General features: G+C 42.5%; 2 protein-coding genes across 2 annotated transcripts; both read left to right on the forward strand.

Annotated features, from left to right (window-relative positions):
* The first annotated feature begins 3,192 nt into the window (after positions 1-3,192).
* On the forward strand, positions 3,193-3,621 carry LOC112763424 (uncharacterized). The gene has a single exon (XM_025809100.1). The coding sequence runs from the start codon at positions 3,193-3,195 to the stop codon at positions 3,619-3,621; it is 429 nt and encodes a 142-aa protein (XP_025664885.1).
* Positions 3,622-7,367: 3,746 nt separating this feature from the next.
* LOC140180629 (uncharacterized) lies at positions 7,368-7,868 on the forward strand. The gene has a single exon (XM_072221885.1). It carries the CDS (start codon positions 7,368-7,370, stop codon positions 7,866-7,868), a length of 501 nt encoding a protein of 166 aa, XP_072077986.1.
* Positions 7,869-16,457: the final 8,589 nt, after the last annotated feature.

Raw genomic sequence — 16,457 nt, forward strand, 5'->3', positions numbered from 1 at the left:
GAAGATATGACTTTGGCTTTTTAGACTCAGTATACTTGAAGAACAAGAATAACTACTGATCACTAATTAATTGTAGACCTGTTTCCTTCATTATATTGATAATTTTATTAAAGTATTATTTTGTAACAGGACTTTGAGGTATTCAGGTTAGATACTAATTATTTATATAAATATCAAAAAAGAGATATAATTATCATAAATCATTACCAGTTTTCAATTCTCATGTTCATCATGTCATAGCTACTGGACTGACTACTTTGAGTGAACTAGAGTCTGATCCAGTCTGCAATTATTCGAATATACAGGTTTGGAAATTTTGTTCGTACCCATTTTTTGAAACATTTGTCGTCATTTATTTTCATATTTTGCTGCTAGAGTTGTTGTAACTTTACATATATATTGTGTAGCTTTATAGCTCCCCTATCCAATGTCCCTTTTACTTTTAATATTCTCTCTTTAATTGCATATATATTTAACTAGAATTATCAGGTAATTAAGTAACAATATCATTAATTTATATATATAAATCTTGCTTTAATTGTGAAGAAAAATAGTCTAATTCTATTAGCTTTGCTTGAAAATTTTGAAGGGTTAACACTTTGCATTTGCTTGTTGATTAGTTTGTGTTTCATTCCAGAATCTCCTAGATAGTTGGTAATAATTAATTAGGCATTATTACAGAAAATAATAATAATAATAATAATAATAATAATAATAATAATAATAATAATAAACCAAGCTGTGAAATGAAAATTAATTAAAATGAACATGATTTTCTTTCAGGCAAAAGTTGGGCGTGAAAATAATCACTCTAGAAGCAAATAATCAAAGACAAAAGAGAGATTGGAGTGAGGACAGAGATTATCATGACAAAGTGTACCAAAAGTTATGATGGAGATTTTATGTATTAAGAGCTATATGTTAAGACATTTATAATTAAAAAATTATGTTATGTTAGATACTTTATTTGTATAGGGGTTACTACTTTTAATTTTTAATACTAAAAAATAATGTATTATGTTTAATACATTATTTATGAGTTATATAATATTTTGTTTATGAGTATTGATTTTTTGTTATTGAAAAAGTTTAATAAAAAAATTATTTGTTTAATGCGATAAAAATGACGGTTAAAATTTGTCTTTGTAAATGATAAAAAAATTTCACTTATCCGTAAAAAGGGCGTTTTGTAATTGCCATTTTAAACAACATAAAATGTCATTTTAACTCGGTAAAAATAGCGGTTTGAACCGCCATTTAAACCAACTAAAAATGCCATTTTAACCAACCAAAATGCTACTCTATGAGGGTAAAAATGTCATATTCATTCTGGAAATAACGGCGGTTTGAATCGCCATTTTAACCAACCAAAACTGCCGTTTTAATCTTGGAAATAACGGCGGTTTGAACCACCGTTTTAACCAACAAAAAAATACCGTTTTATTTGAAAATAATGGTGGTTTGAACCGCTGTTTTAACCTATCTAAAAACTGCCATTTTAACCCAAAAAAATTGTGGCGGTTTTCTAAAAACCGCCGTAATAACCAGAATGGCGCCCAGAATTACGTCGTTTTCTAAAACCGCCATTTCTGATAATAATGACGATTCAAATGGCCATAAATACCTAAAAAAACCACCATTTCTAAAACCTAAAAATTTGTCATTCAGAATTTAAATCTTTAAATTGATTTCATATTATTATAGTACACTCTAAATACCAAATTTTTACGATCAATTAGAAAAAGTGAAAGATTTTTAAACCTTTAAAAATGTATAACTGAGAATTTTAAGGTTTGAATTATCTCTTATAAGGAGAACATATAAATTGATTATGAAAATAAGGGATCGGAGATTTTGAGGAAAAAAAATGAATTTAAAGAACAACTTAATAATGAAATTAAAGAAGTAAATTTAAAAAACTAAAGCAACAAAGTGAAGACAATTAAATAAGTTTAATTTAGAAATACTTCCTAGCTAGGTTTATCTATCGTTTGCTATTTAATCTATGTTAATGAGTTAAAGTAAATTATTTTAACAAGTCAATTATTAAGAGGTAATAATAATTATTAGAATTTTTTGATTAATCAACTAAGTTCCAATCAATTGACCACAATTATTTTAGCAAGTGTTATTATTATTTTTTTATTTATCAAAATTTTATGCATGCAAGCCATGTTCCTATCGCTGTATTATCTATGTACTGCATTTTTTACTATTAAATATGTTCCGGCCTAGTTCAACGGTAACCAAGGGTCCAGGACTGGGCGTCCGACTGACTCGGCGGTTTATCGCAACTCGAGCCGGGGTGTGACCCAAAGGCCACCCCTCCTGCGTGAACCCTGACAGCTGGAAAGGAAACTTCCAAGAAAGATGGTCTGCTCGCGTGGGACCCACTTCATACAGGCTATATAAGGCGAGGGCTCTACCTCCAAGAGATACGTCATCTACTCTAACCCTAATTGCCACTTCTTGTACAAATACTGACTTGAGTGTCGGAGCCCTTTTACAGGTGGCCCCACCTTTTCTTCAACCCGCTGGACCGGAGGAGTCATTCACCTGAGCTCTCTAGCATCCACCTCTCAGTTGCCCACTCTCTCACTACATTGAGATCTGACCCGTTTGAGCCCCCGAGCTACCGAACATTGGCACCATCTGTGGAGAAGCCTGGCGTGAATGGATTTTCTGTTGGGCCCAGTCGATTAGCAGGAAGAGGAGGAAGTGCGCGAGGAGGAGGGAACTCGCTTGATTAGTAGAATAGCCTCTATGGCTTCCTCTCGCGAGCGTACGAGGACCCCCTCTCATAGGAACGACCTTCCTTCCAGCTCCCATGAAAGACACCCCTTCGGTGGTACGGGTGGTGACAACGCAAGGATCATGCAGGAATTACGCCACCGAGTGCAAAATCTTGAGAGAGAGCTGGCGGCCAAGGATCGTTACTGACCTAGCCCGAGCATCTCCCGTACCCGATCTCCTTTTAGGAGATCGGAAGCCCGGGGAAGAAGCCCCCAGAGGAATCGTACTAGGCGCAGAGCAGACGCTCGATCTCCCTCAACCCATGACGGGTCGGAGGGCTAAGGCGAGAACAAAGAGAGGCCGAGAAGGCGGCATGACCCTATAATCAAGGGAGCGACCCTGTTTCACCCCTCCATCCTCAAGGTCTGGCTACCGAAACACTTTGACAAGCCAACGGACATGAGATACGATGGAATCCAAGACCCTCAGAAACACTTAATAGCCTTTGAGGCCAGGTTGAACCTCGAGGGTGTTGGCGATGCGGTGAGGTGTCGTGGCTTCCCCGTGACCTTGGCAGGACCAGCAATTCGGTGGTTCAATGTGCTTCCACAAGGGTCTATTACGACCTTCTCAGATATAACTCGCAGTTTTTTAGCACAGTTCACCACACGCATCGCCAAAGCTTTACATCCCATTAACCTTTTGGGGATCACCCAAAGAGCCGGTAAGCCGACTAGGAAGTTTCTCGACAGATTCAACGATGAGTGCCTAGAAATTGACGGCCTGACCAATTCAGTGTCCAGTCTATGCCTGACGAATGGTTTGTTAAATGAGGACTTTAGAAAGTACCTCACTACCAAGCCCGTCTGGACAATGCAAGAGATCTAGAACGTGGCGAGAGTGTATATTGATGATGAGGAGGTTAGCCAGGTCGTGGCGGCCAATAAGCGATAGCCGGTCAACCCCCCCCCCACCTGTCAACCCGGACACGGGGAAAGGGCAAAAGAACCCTCCAAGGGCGGGGGATCAGCTAAACTTTTCAAACCTTTCCCTTGAGTGGAAAAGATCACAAACTATATCCCCTTACAGCCCCAATAGAGGAAGTCTATCAACAGATCCCTGACAAGGGCATCCTGTCGAAGCCCAGGCAACTAAAAGATAGAATAGGCGGGAACAATAGCTTGTACTGTGACTACCATAAAGGATTTGGCCACAAAACACAGGATTGCTTTGACCTGAAAGATTCCTTGGAGCAAGCCATCTACGAAGGAAAGCTAATCGAGTTTTCCAAGTTCATAAGGGAGCCCAAGAGAAGGGAGCGAGAACATTCCGAGGAAGATCTGTGGTCGAGCCATGAAACAGAAACAGGGACCTAGCGAGGACACCGACAACGCCCTCGCTATGATAAACGTGGTGGTTGGGAGAGACGGAACCCCCAAGTCAAGGTCCGCCACCAAGAAGGACGCCAAAGTCTTAGCCGTGTCGTCGGAGAACCATAGACCCTCGTCCAAGGAATTCCTGAGGATTTCGTTCGGACCAGAGGACCAGCAGACTAACAACATCTCAGAAAATCCCCCCATGGTGATAACGGCAAGGGTCGGAACGAGTCTGGTCAAGTGGATCCTCGTGGATACTGGGGCCGACTCTAATATCATGTTCAGAAATGTGTTCAACGCCCTAGGACTCCATGAGACCAACCTAAAAACCAACCAGCACGGTGTCGTCGGCCTAGGAGACAACTTCATAAAACCCAACGGGACAGTCGTCCTCCCTATTTGTATCGGTGAAGGAGAAAGAAAGAGGTCGGTAATGGCCGAGTTTGTAGTCCTAAGAGACTCCACAGCTTACAATGTCATCCTGGGGGGAAGACGATCAATGAGTTCTCCGTCGTGATATGCACCAAGCTTCTCTTAATGAAATTTGTCGCCGACAACGGGTCCGTTGGATCCCTCAGGGGAGACCTAGAAATGGCAGTTGCATGTGACAATGCCAGCCTTTCCTTGAGAAGGAAGTCGAAGGAAGCATCCGGGGTCTTTCTGGCCGACTTAGACGCTAGAGTGGACGATAAGCCGAGACCCGAGCCCGAAGGAGATTTGGAGAAGTTCCGGCTCGGGGACATAGAGGACAAATTTACCTTTGTGAACAGGAACCTCCCCCACAATCTAAAAGAACCCTCATGGATGCCATTATGGCAAACGATGACCTATTCGCCTGGGCCCCAGCCGACATGCCTGGGGTGGACCCCGATTTCATGTCTCACCGGCTCGCCATAAAGCCAGATGCCAAGGCCTTTGCTCAAAGGCAAAGGAAGATATCCCAAGAGAGAGCTAACGAGGTGGCCAAGCAAACGGCCGGCCTGTTAGAAGCTAGTTACATCAGGAAACTTGAATACTCGACATTGTTGTCGAATGTAGTCCTTGTCAAAAAAGTCAACGGGAAATGGAGGATGTGTGTTGATTATTCGGACCTCAACAAGGCTTGTCCCAAAGACTCCTTTCCCCTCCCCAACATTGACGCCCTGGTAGATGCGGCGGCAGGATATCAGTTCCTGAGCTTCATGGATGCATACTCTGGATATAACCAAATACCGATGCACCGACCTGATGAGGAAAAAATGGCGTTCATAATGCCAGGCGGGACTTACTAATACAGGGTGATGCCGTTCAGACTGAAGAACGCAGGAGCAACCTACCAGAGGCTAATAAACATGGTGTTCAGGGACCTCATCGGCAGGTCGGTCGAAGTCTACGTCGACGATATCTTGGTGAAAACCAGCCAACCAGAGGACCTAGTCGACAACCTAGAGACCGTCTTCACGTTTCTTCCCAAGCATAATATGAGACTCAATCCCCTCAAATGTGCCTTTGCCATGGAGGCGAGAAAGTTTTCGACTTCATGATAACTCAGAGGGGGTTAGGCCAACCTAGACAAGTGCGAAGCCGTCCTGCGAATAACAACCAGGATACGTTAAAGACGTGTAGAGATTGACCGGCAAGCTCACGGCCCTATCTCGTTTCCTTGGTGCATCGGCAGCAAAAGCTCTCCCCTTCTTCAACCTCATGAGGAAAGGGATTGCCTTCGAATGGACCCCAGCCTGCGAAGAAGCCTTTAACCATTTCAAGAAGATACTCTCAATCCCACTAGTCCTGGGCAAGCCAAAAAACTGGGAGGTGCTATTCTTGTACTTGGCGGTGACGGACGAGGCCTTTGCAGCCGTTCTCGTCCAGGAGGAAGACAGAGTTCAACAACCGGTTTATTTCATTAGCAAAGCACTACAAGGTGCAGAGTTAAGGTACACCAAGATGGAAAAGTTGGCTTATGCGCTCTTGACTTCGTCTCGAAGGTTGAGGCAGTACTTTTAGCCTTTCAGGGGAACCGGATCACCGTGAGGACTGACCAAGTAATCCACCAAGTTTTGCAGAAGCCCGACTTGGTAGGGTGGATGATGACATGGGCAATCAAGCTATCCCAGTATGATCTGCAGTATGAGCCCAGGCATGCGATCAAGGCTCCGAAAATGGCAGATATCCTAGTAGAGGTGACTGGGGATTCCCGAGAGAACCCGGACATGCGGTGGAAGCTCCATGTCGACGGAGCCTCTAACCAAACATTTAAGGCAATGGGAATAATCCTTGAAAGCTCCACGGGGGTGGTTTACGAGCAGTCCATTAAGTTCGACTTCCCGGTCTTGAATAACCAGGCAGAGTACGAAGCCTTGATAGGAGGCCTGCTCTTGGCAAAAGAAGTCGGGGCGACGCGAGTCTAGGTAAACAGTGATTCTCAAATCATCACTTCCCAATTTAACGTGACCTACCAAGCTAGAGATTCCTTGTTACAGAAGTATTTGGAAAGGGTTAAAATCTTGAATGGGGACTTTGATGAGGTCGTGGTACAGCATGTCCCAAGAGAAAGGAATGTGCAGGCCAACCTCTTATCAAAGCTGGTGAGCACGAAGCCAGGGTTGGGAAATCGGTCCTTGATCCAAGGGATGATAAAGGAACCTACGGTGACCCTGTACGTGACTCGAGCAGCGAACAACCCCTCATGGATGGACCCAATCCTTAACTTCCTGGAAGTCGGTAAACTCCCTGACGACGAGAACACTATAAAGACAATAAGAAGGGAAGCGGCCAAGTATGTGACAATACAAGGCCAGCTGTTCAAGCGAGGGCTAAGCCAGCCCCTATTAAAATGCCTATGTCCCGACTAGATGGACTACGTTCTGAGCGAAGTCCACGAGGGATGTTGCGGCCACCACATTGGGGGAAAGGCCCTGGCCAAGGAAGCTCGTCAGGGCCAATTACTATTGGTCCTCGATGATGATGGATGCCCAAGAATTAGTAAAGAGATGCAAAAAATGCCAAGAAAATGCTAACTTCTACAAGACCCCAGCAGTGGAGTTGAGCCTACTGATGGCCCCCCGACCTTTTTGTCAATGGGGAGTTGATCTACTAGGACCCTTTTCGGTAGGCCCTTAACAGGTCAAATACCTGATCGTGGCCATTGACCACTATACTAAGTGGGTTGAGGCGGAACCACTGGCTAGTATATCATCGCCAAACTACCAAAAATTCATGTGAAGGCAGGTAATCTCCAGGTTTGGAATCTCAGAGGTCGTGATATTGGATAACGGGATGCAGTTCACCGATAAGAAGTTTAGAGAGTTCCTTTTCGGTCTGGGGATAGAGAAGAGGTTCTCGTCGGTAGAGCATCCACAGACCAACAGTCAGGTAGAAACAACGAACAAAGTCATCATCCAAGGCCTCAGGAAGCGACTCGGCCAGAAGAAGGGGGTGTGGGTAGACGAGCTTGCCTCGGTCCTGTGGTCCTATAGGACGACGCCACAATCCTCCACTGGGGAGATGCTTTTCCAGCTCACCTATGGAGTCTATGCGGTGATCCCTGTGGAAGTAGGGGATCCGAGCCCACGGTTGCTCCTCGGTGGAGGCGGGGAAGTAGTAGAGAAGGACCTGATTGACGTGAATAGGGAAATGGCTCATTTATCAAAAATAACAATGAAGCAGAGAGTGGCCCTAAGGTACAACTCTAAGGTGCTAAAGAGAAGCTTTGAACCAAACGACTTGGTTTTGCAACGTAACGATATAGGACTTCTAACCTTGGAGAAGGGAAACTAGCAGCCAACTGGGAAGGCCCATACAGGGTAAGAGAGATGATTGGCAAAGGGGCTTACAAGTTAGAACGTCTGGACGTGAGAGAGGTGCCCAGGACATGGAACGCGGCAAACTTGAAGAGGTTCTATTCATAAGGGCTAGAACAAGACTTGACTACCTGACACGTCCCTGATCTAGTAACTTGGTTTCTGTTCCTTTATTTCGTTTAAAGTTGTTACTTTCATGACCCCGACTTAATAACTTTGTCTACATTCCCTATGTTCCCCTATTTTGTTAAAACTTTTAATCGTTTCCTTCCCAACATGATACTCCTAACATGTGTTTAATTCAATTCTTTTTACCTCTTAATCAATTACCAACCTCACGGCGGCCTGGGACTCATCACCCCGGGAGTCAACATAATCGCAACCATTAATCAACAGCTGATGGGCCAAGGGTTATACCGGTCTAGAATTTCTCAAATCGATTTCATAATAGTATAGTTCAAACCGATAATCGACCCTCGGATCAAATTTTAAGGAATTAGTTGTCACAAGTTCAACCCCAATAAAAGTAACCGAAGTATTCAAACCTCGGGTCGTCTCACAAGGAATGGGCAAATATGTGCATCAACATTGGTTAGAATTCCGGGGTCGCAAGTCATGAGCAAGAAATTTAAACTAAGAGACTTAACAAGCAAGAAATCTTAAAGTGCAAGAAACTAATTCAAGTAACTAAAGCAAGGTATAAGCAAATCCAAACTAATAAGAGAACATCCAATATAATTCTACTTTAAAACTAAACAAGTAACTATAACTAAGACAAATCAATTGGAATTTTTGGGTTTCAAATATGAATAATAAAAGCAACTCTTGGCTAGGCATAGGAATTGGGATCACTATCCATGTCTAATAACCATATCTTGACAATCATAAGGAACCAAACTCATTAGGTTTACTTCTATACTTAAAGTATATTAAATGGTTTGGTCAACATCAATCCATAAAGTCCAATCTAGCTACCAATTGACTTAGTAGTAGGCTAGTGTCAATGGTTATCAAATTGACCACTAAGGGTTCTCAAATCATCAAATCCATTAGACCCAATGACTCAAGTTTTCCCAATTCCCTTAGCATAGGCCAAGAGTAAAGAAAACTACTCCATAATCAGAGGAAACATTTCATCAAACACATGGTAAGCATTACTAAAAGACATATTCAAAATACAATTAAATTGAAATTAAAAGATACCCACTAACAATTATCAACGGAAAATCACTCAAGCAACCCAATTAATCATGGAAATCATCAATGTAATATTAACAATTCAAGATCCACAAGATTCACAAAATGGGTAAAAAATGACAATTGACAAGAAAACATGAATCTAACACAAGATCTAACAAAATTATACTAAGGAATTCAAATTAAGTAATCAAAACCAGAAATCAACAAGATCCAATTCAGAATTCAACAAGAGAAGATCAAATCAAACTAGATCTAGAGAGGAACAGAGGTTTCTCTCTCTAGAAGAACAAAGAACCAAAAACTAGCTAAAATTATGTCTAAGTGTGTAATGGATGATCCCCCCCTTTTCCCTTAGGATTCTTGGGTATTTTCCTAATCCACGCGGATGCGCCAATCTTTGCGCGCCATTCCCAACTTTCCGCACCCATGCGTGCGCGTGAGGTGCGCGTACGCGTTGAAGCTGAATTCCCCAAAATCTAAATCTTCATGTTCCTTCCACTTGTGCATGCTTTTTTTCTCTCTTCTAGGCTATTCTTGCCCTATAAACTCTGAAATCACTCAACAAACATATCACGGCATCGAATGGTAATAAAAGAGGATCAAAATATGGAAATTTTAAGGCAAAAGAAGTATGTTTTTCATCGTGAAGCAATATTAGGAAGAGAACACAAAACCATTCAATTCTTGTGAATAAGTGCGGAAAATATTGACAAAACCCCTCAAATTCTACACAATATAAACCACAAAATTGGGGTTTATCAAACCTCCCCACACTTAAATTAAGCATGTCCTCATGCTAAAAATAAAATAACCAAAAACCATGGGAAGAAAGGGTTCATGAAGTGCAAATCACCTAGATGAATGTATGCAACTAATGTAAAGGCATCTACCTACTTGGTTAAGGGTAAATCTATCCTCCAAGAGCACATATGAGCATATAGGGTGAAAATGACATGTAGTCCATAAATCCTACCAATTTGAACATCAATATGAAGTGCATATAACTTGTTAGATGAACGCTTGTGAAAGCCGATAACTAGGGTTTGAGCATCGAACCCTCACCTGAAGTGTATCCGCTCTATTCGCTCAAGATTTATCTTTCATCTAACAATCAACAATTACTCAATGCATGCATACAAGTATCATGAGGTTTTATTCGTGGGTTGTAATAGGGCTAGGGGGTAAAGGTAGGGATGTATATGGTCAAGTGAGCTTAAAATTTGAATCCTTGATTAACCTAAGATCTCACCAAACACATAAAACAACTTATACAATTCTAATACAATACCTAGCTACCCATGGGTTTCACTTTTCATATACTCATGTATTCTCTTTAGTTCACAACCTATATGCATTGTTATTATTACTTTACCTTGGGGCATTTTTGTCCCCTTTTTATTGTTTTCTCTTTTTTTTTTCATATTTTTTTTTCTTCTATTTTTCTATTTCTTTTTCTTACATTCTTTTTCTTACATTCTTTTTCCTTCATTCTCATATATACACAAATTTCTCTTTTTTTTTCTTTGTTTGTCCCCTTTTTGGGGTTTCATGTACAAAAGTGTCAATGCATATCGTTCAATCATTCAATACATGAGTATGTTCTTAATTCCAAGAATTTTTGATTACAACTACAAAGACACACCTTTACATCTACCCAAGTTCCCAATTACACCCTCCCATTTGAATAATACATACCCTCACTTACCTAAGCTAATCAAGGATCCAAATCCAGGGACATTTATTATTTTTTACTTAGGGTGTTGATGTGCTTTATTTAAGAACAAAAAGGGTTTATCATGGGCTCAAAATTGGTTAGAAATGGTAAATAAAAAGGTTAAGGCCGTTTGGAAAAAGTGACTATTTAAATGATGGCCTCAATCATATAAATGCATTCATACACAAAGTAATGGATATATAGAATTAGACAAAGCAAGGATTGCAATCATAGAGAGAGAATAATGCACACAAGAATGGGAAATAGTGGTTAGGAGATATAACCACACAATAAAGCTCAAAACTCACATGCTTGTGTTCTTATCTCAAACACTATGTTCCAAAATACATTCTTCAAGCAAGTTTATCATGAAATTTTTTTTTTCAAAATTCGTAGGGTACCCTGAAAATACAATTTCTTGGAAAAGAAACCATCACCCTAACCAAGTAGTCCTAACAAGAAAGACTAACTAAACATGCAAGGTGTCATAATTAACAAAACAAAAGAGAAATAAAGTCCATGGATGTTGAGAAAAGGAGATTATTACCCACGGAGATCGGTCGAACGACCTCCTCACACTTTAAGAATTAGCACGGTCCTCCGTGCTACTAGCAAGGTGCAAGGGGTGGTCGGGTTTGGAACTTCCACTATCCTGTTCGTGAGTGCTTTCTTCACTTAAGTACGAGGTGGATGTGGAGATCTCTGGTTCTTCCACAGAAGAAGTCACACAACTCAAAAGCTTCTTGATGTAAGCATATCGGCGTTGGATCCGCCGTTCATATCTATCTATCTTCTTGTGGAGGTCTTCAAGCCTTTGATGGGAAGATCCTTGTGATGTAGAAGAAGTGGTGGGAGTAACCGAGGGGGCAACTATCTCAAGGGTGCTGTGTTCTACTGGAGGCTTGAGATATTTTTTGGTTGGGACGAAGTCACCCTCTACCAGAATTATCGCTCTCCGATCCTTAGTCTCTCGGGGAACACCAGCAGCAGCAATTAACTCCATCACTAAGGCCGGGAAGGGTAGGTTACCCTTGGCATGAACATGACCCATGTCTTGGTGGATGAGGCGAGCAATGTTGACCGGCCGCTCTGTGAGTATACACCAAACTAGCAAGGCAAGGTCCGCGGTGATCACAGTCTCGTGAGTGCTGGAAAACACACAATGAGACAAGATTTGGGTCCATGCTCGAGCCTCGATGGTCAGAAAGCACGCAAGAATGCCCTTGGGTCAGGGCTTGAGGTGTCCTTGGGTCCAAAATGCATCCGGTTCAGCAATAACTCGACAGACAGCATCCCAATCAAAAACATAATCAAATTCATCGCGCTGTCGGAGGGTCTCTTGGTAACCATCTATCTCATCCGGTACGGGTGGGCCTCGGAGTACTTCTTGAATAGCTTTCTCGGAAACTGAAACTTGCTTCCGGCGCATGAAGACAGTCTGAAGAGAAGGTGAAAAGTAATTGGTGTAGAACTCTACCACCCACGAGAGATTAGCTTCTTGTGGTTTTCTCATGAGAAAGCCCCATCCCCATCGCTCAATGCGAGGTATGATAAACTGAACTACATGACCCGGAGGGTTGAGAAGGGGTTCAGAATGGTAATTCCGTGCAATCACGATGGGGAACATTAGCTCGTAATAGCGGTTGGAAAACCTAGTGGAATCTCTCACCGGGTTGTCCTTCTCTTGGTCATCAATCTTAATGATGCTTCGCGCCTTATTGGGGAGAGGCTTGGCCTTGAGCGCATGTTGCGCTTTGGTGGTGGCTTTTTGAGGTGACCTTTTGGAAGGCGGCTTCTTCTGTGCTTTTTTCTTATCCTTTTTTATGACCATCTGAAAAAGGTGAGAAAAAAGAAGATATTAAACTCAAAGAGACCACACTTGAACTATAACATGCTAGTGAGAAAGAGTGCCACAAAAAAAAGGTATCGTGCAAACATGACATCTGTAACATACAAGCAAGACAACTAGTGAAAACAGAGCAATGCACTAGCATGGGATGCAAGAGTGAAAAAGGCATGCAAATGAGGCATGAGAGGAATAAACTCAAGCATTGCTAACAACCCCAAATGACATATGCAAGAAAGATAAGAGCGTGAAGAATTCAAATACCCAATCTAGCTCTAAGACATTAAGGCACACAAAAGGAATGAAGTGGAGTTGGAGAGGGGTGAAATTCAATTCTTGCAATATAATCCAAAGAAGCAAGTCATGGGTATGCACCTATGAATGGCAAAATGAAATGCAAAGAGGGCAATGCGTAATGAGAAGGCAAGCGTATTGATAGAAGAGCACCAATGTGAAAGCATAGTGTCAAAATTGACTAAAAATATGATAGGTGCAATTCAACAATTACTTGGCAACATGCAAATCATAAGCACAATGAGTGAATTCAAAGGTGCAATACCCCAAATAGATATACCCAATCATCAAACAACATCACATAATCACAATGGATTCACAAACAAATTAACCCATCAAAGCAAGAAGTAATAACAGAATTCATCATCCATAGAAAATAGCAAGGTAAAAGGAGAAAGCAAATAAACAAGAGAGAATTTAACAAAATGCCACTAAGAGAATTAAAAGAAAGTAAAGATATTCAATGAAGAAAGAAAAGCATAAAATAAAAACAAAAAGAATGGAAAAGAATATGACCTTGAGTGGAGTAGAGAAGATGAAGTGCAAGTAAGAGGGAAAGAAAACAGGGAAAAGAGAGAAAATGGGACCGCCGGAAGTGGTGGTTGCCGGTGGGTGAAGTCACTGATGGTGGTGGGTGAGAGAAATGATGGAGAGGGAAGAAGAAAGTAGGAGAAGAAGAAGAAAGGAAGGAAAAAGGAAGGAAGGGGAAAATGGTTTGAAATAGGACGCGCTAGTTCATTATCTGCGTCGCAAGATCGACGCGCACGCACACACCATGCGTACGTGTGGAATGAAGGAAATGAGAGAGACGCGCGAGTGCCACCCACGCGTACGCATGGGTAGGGGAGCAGGCGAGGGACGCGTACGCGTCACAGCGCGCGCAAGGGTGGAATGACTGCGCGTTTCGCGCAATACTTGCGCAATGCTCGCGCAAGTCTCGGGTGCCAAGTACTGAGGGAATGCATGCTTGGCGACCCACGCGTATGCGTCATGTGCGCGCATGCGTGGAATGGAAGATGGCAAAACGACACGTGAGCATCAAGTACGCGCACGCATGACGAGGAGTTGCGCGTTGGGCGCAATACTTGCGCAATGTTTGCGTAACTCTTGGGTCGAATGTACCAAGAATGGCACGCAGACCAACCGACACATATGCATCGTATGCGCGTACGCGTGGACAGGGTTGGGGTCAAGGGATGCGTGGGCGCGCTTCACACGTACGCGTGAGTAGGTTCCTGCGCGTTTCGTGCATTGATTGCGCATTGGGAGCGCAACTCTCGAGTCAGATGCCCAGACTTGCAAAAATGCAAGGGACGCGCGCACGTTCTGCACGCTTACGCGTGCATCCCCCTTTTTTATATACAACATAGAGAGAGCTATTCTAACACATTCTTGGTAGGTGTTTAAGCTAGATAGTCAATAAAACACTCACAAATTCATGCAATATTCAAACAAAGCATTTTCTCTAACTTTAACAATTCATCCATACCAAGAATAATGAAACCTATATGAATATCCTAACAATTCAACAAAATCAACAAAGCTAGCATTCCTAAGAACTCAACAACACCAAGAATCACAAAATTCACAAGAATCTAAAGCTAGAAGCAAGAAGGTATACACAAGGAAGATCTTACCACGGTGGGGTGTCTCCCACCGAGCACTTTTCTTTAACGTCCTTAAGTTGGACGGTCAGTCACTTAAGCTTCTCCTCCTCTAGGTGCATCTGTAAGTAGGAACATCTCTAGCTCCTTTAGAGACTTGTAGCCATGGTACTTCTTCACTCTATGTCCATTCACCTTGAAAGTTGCCTCGCTTCTAGGGTCAAACAATTCCACCACTCTATAGGACTTTACCTTATTCACCTTGAAGGGTCCTTCCCATCTAGAACGGAGATTGCCAGGCATGAATCTAAGCCTCGAGTTATATAGGAGAACCTCATCACCTTCTTGAAAATCCTTCTTCCGGATATGGTGGTCATGAAATGCCTTAGTCCTTTCCTTGTAGATCCGGGCATTCTCATACGCTTTGTTCCGAAGACACTCAAGCTCCTCTAGTTGTAATTTTCTGGCTACACCCGCCTTGGTGAAATCCATGTTACACTGCTTTACCGCCCAATAGGCTTTATGCTTAATTTCCACCGGAAGGTGGCATGCCTTACCATAGACGATCCGGAAGGGACTCATCCCCAACGGAGTCTTGTAGGCGGTCCTATACGTCCATAGTGCATCTCCCAACCGGAAGCTCCAATTCTTCCTTTGTGGATTCACTACTTTCTCCAAAATTCACTTAATCTCCCGGTTGGATACCTCTGCTTGTCCGTTGGTTTGGGGGTGATAAGCAGTTGCAATCTTGTGCAATATCCCATAGCGCTTGAGCAGTGCCTCTACTTTCCTGTTGCAGAAGTGGGAACATTGGTCGCTCACGATTGCTCGTGGCGACCCATAGCGGCATACAATGTTATTTCTAATGAAAGAAATCACGGTATTTGCGTCATCAAGGTGGGTATATATTGCTTCTACACACTTTGACACGTAGTCAACCACCAACAGAATATATAGATACCCACTTGAGTTGGGAAATGGTCCCATAAAGTCTTTGCCGCACACATCAAATATCTCACAGAACAACATCGGTTGTTGAGGCATTTCATCCCTTTGGGACGTATTTCCCGACTTCTGACATTGGTGGCACGACACATAGAATCGATTAGCATCCTTGAATAAGGTTGGCTACTAGAATCCACAATCCAGCACCTTTTTAGCTGTCTGTTGTGGGCCAAAGTGGCCGCTATATTCGAACGAATGGCAAGCTTCAAGAACGGGTTGGATTTCATATTCTAGGACACATCTTCGAATTACTTGGTCCACTCTCCTCTTCCACAAGTGAGGGTAATCCCAAATGTAGTATTTGGAATCACTCCTCAACTTATCCCTTTGGTGTTTAGAAAAGTTAGGAGGGAAGATCTTAGCAACCAAGTAGTTCGTCATTGGTGCAAACCAAGGAAGGCTATCCGACACAGCATGCAAACTATCAAAAGGGAATAAGTCATCAATTGGAAATGGGTCATATTTCAGATTCTCAAGGTGGCTCAAATGATCCACAACCAAATTTTGAGACCCATTTCAATCCCTAATCTCAATGTCGAACGAGCAAGATCCAACGTACGAGCCTAGGTTTCGACTCATTCTTTGTCAATAGGTACTTTAAAGCTGCATGATCTGTGTATACCACTATCTTGGACCCTAGCAAATAAGATCTGAATTTATCTAAAGCATGAACAATAGCTAGGAGTTCTTTTTCTGTAGTGATATATTTGGATTGTGCCGCATCCAATATTTTTGAAGAATAAGCAATGATATAAGGGAGTTTACCATCGCGTTGTGCAAGCGCGGCACCTACAACATGGTTTGACGCATCGCACATTATCTCGAATGGCTGCGTCCAGTTGGGCCCTCGCACAATTGGTGCCGTGGTAAGAACTCTCCTTAACTCCTCAAATGCACTCACAC

Source organism: Arachis hypogaea, chromosome 17 (assembly GCF_003086295.3).
Source record: "Arachis hypogaea cultivar Tifrunner chromosome 17, arahy.Tifrunner.gnm2.J5K5, whole genome shotgun sequence".
In the NCBI taxonomy this organism is placed as follows: domain Eukaryota; kingdom Viridiplantae; phylum Streptophyta; class Magnoliopsida; order Fabales; family Fabaceae; genus Arachis; species Arachis hypogaea.

Coding starts and splice junctions, on each gene's coding strand:
- LOC112763424 (XM_025809100.1), top strand. CDS start 3,193: ATGAGATACGATGGAATCCAAGACCCTCAGAAACACTTAATAGCCTTT.
- LOC140180629 (XM_072221885.1), top strand. CDS start 7,368: ATGCAGTTCACCGATAAGAAGTTTAGAGAGTTCCTTTTCGGTCTGGGG.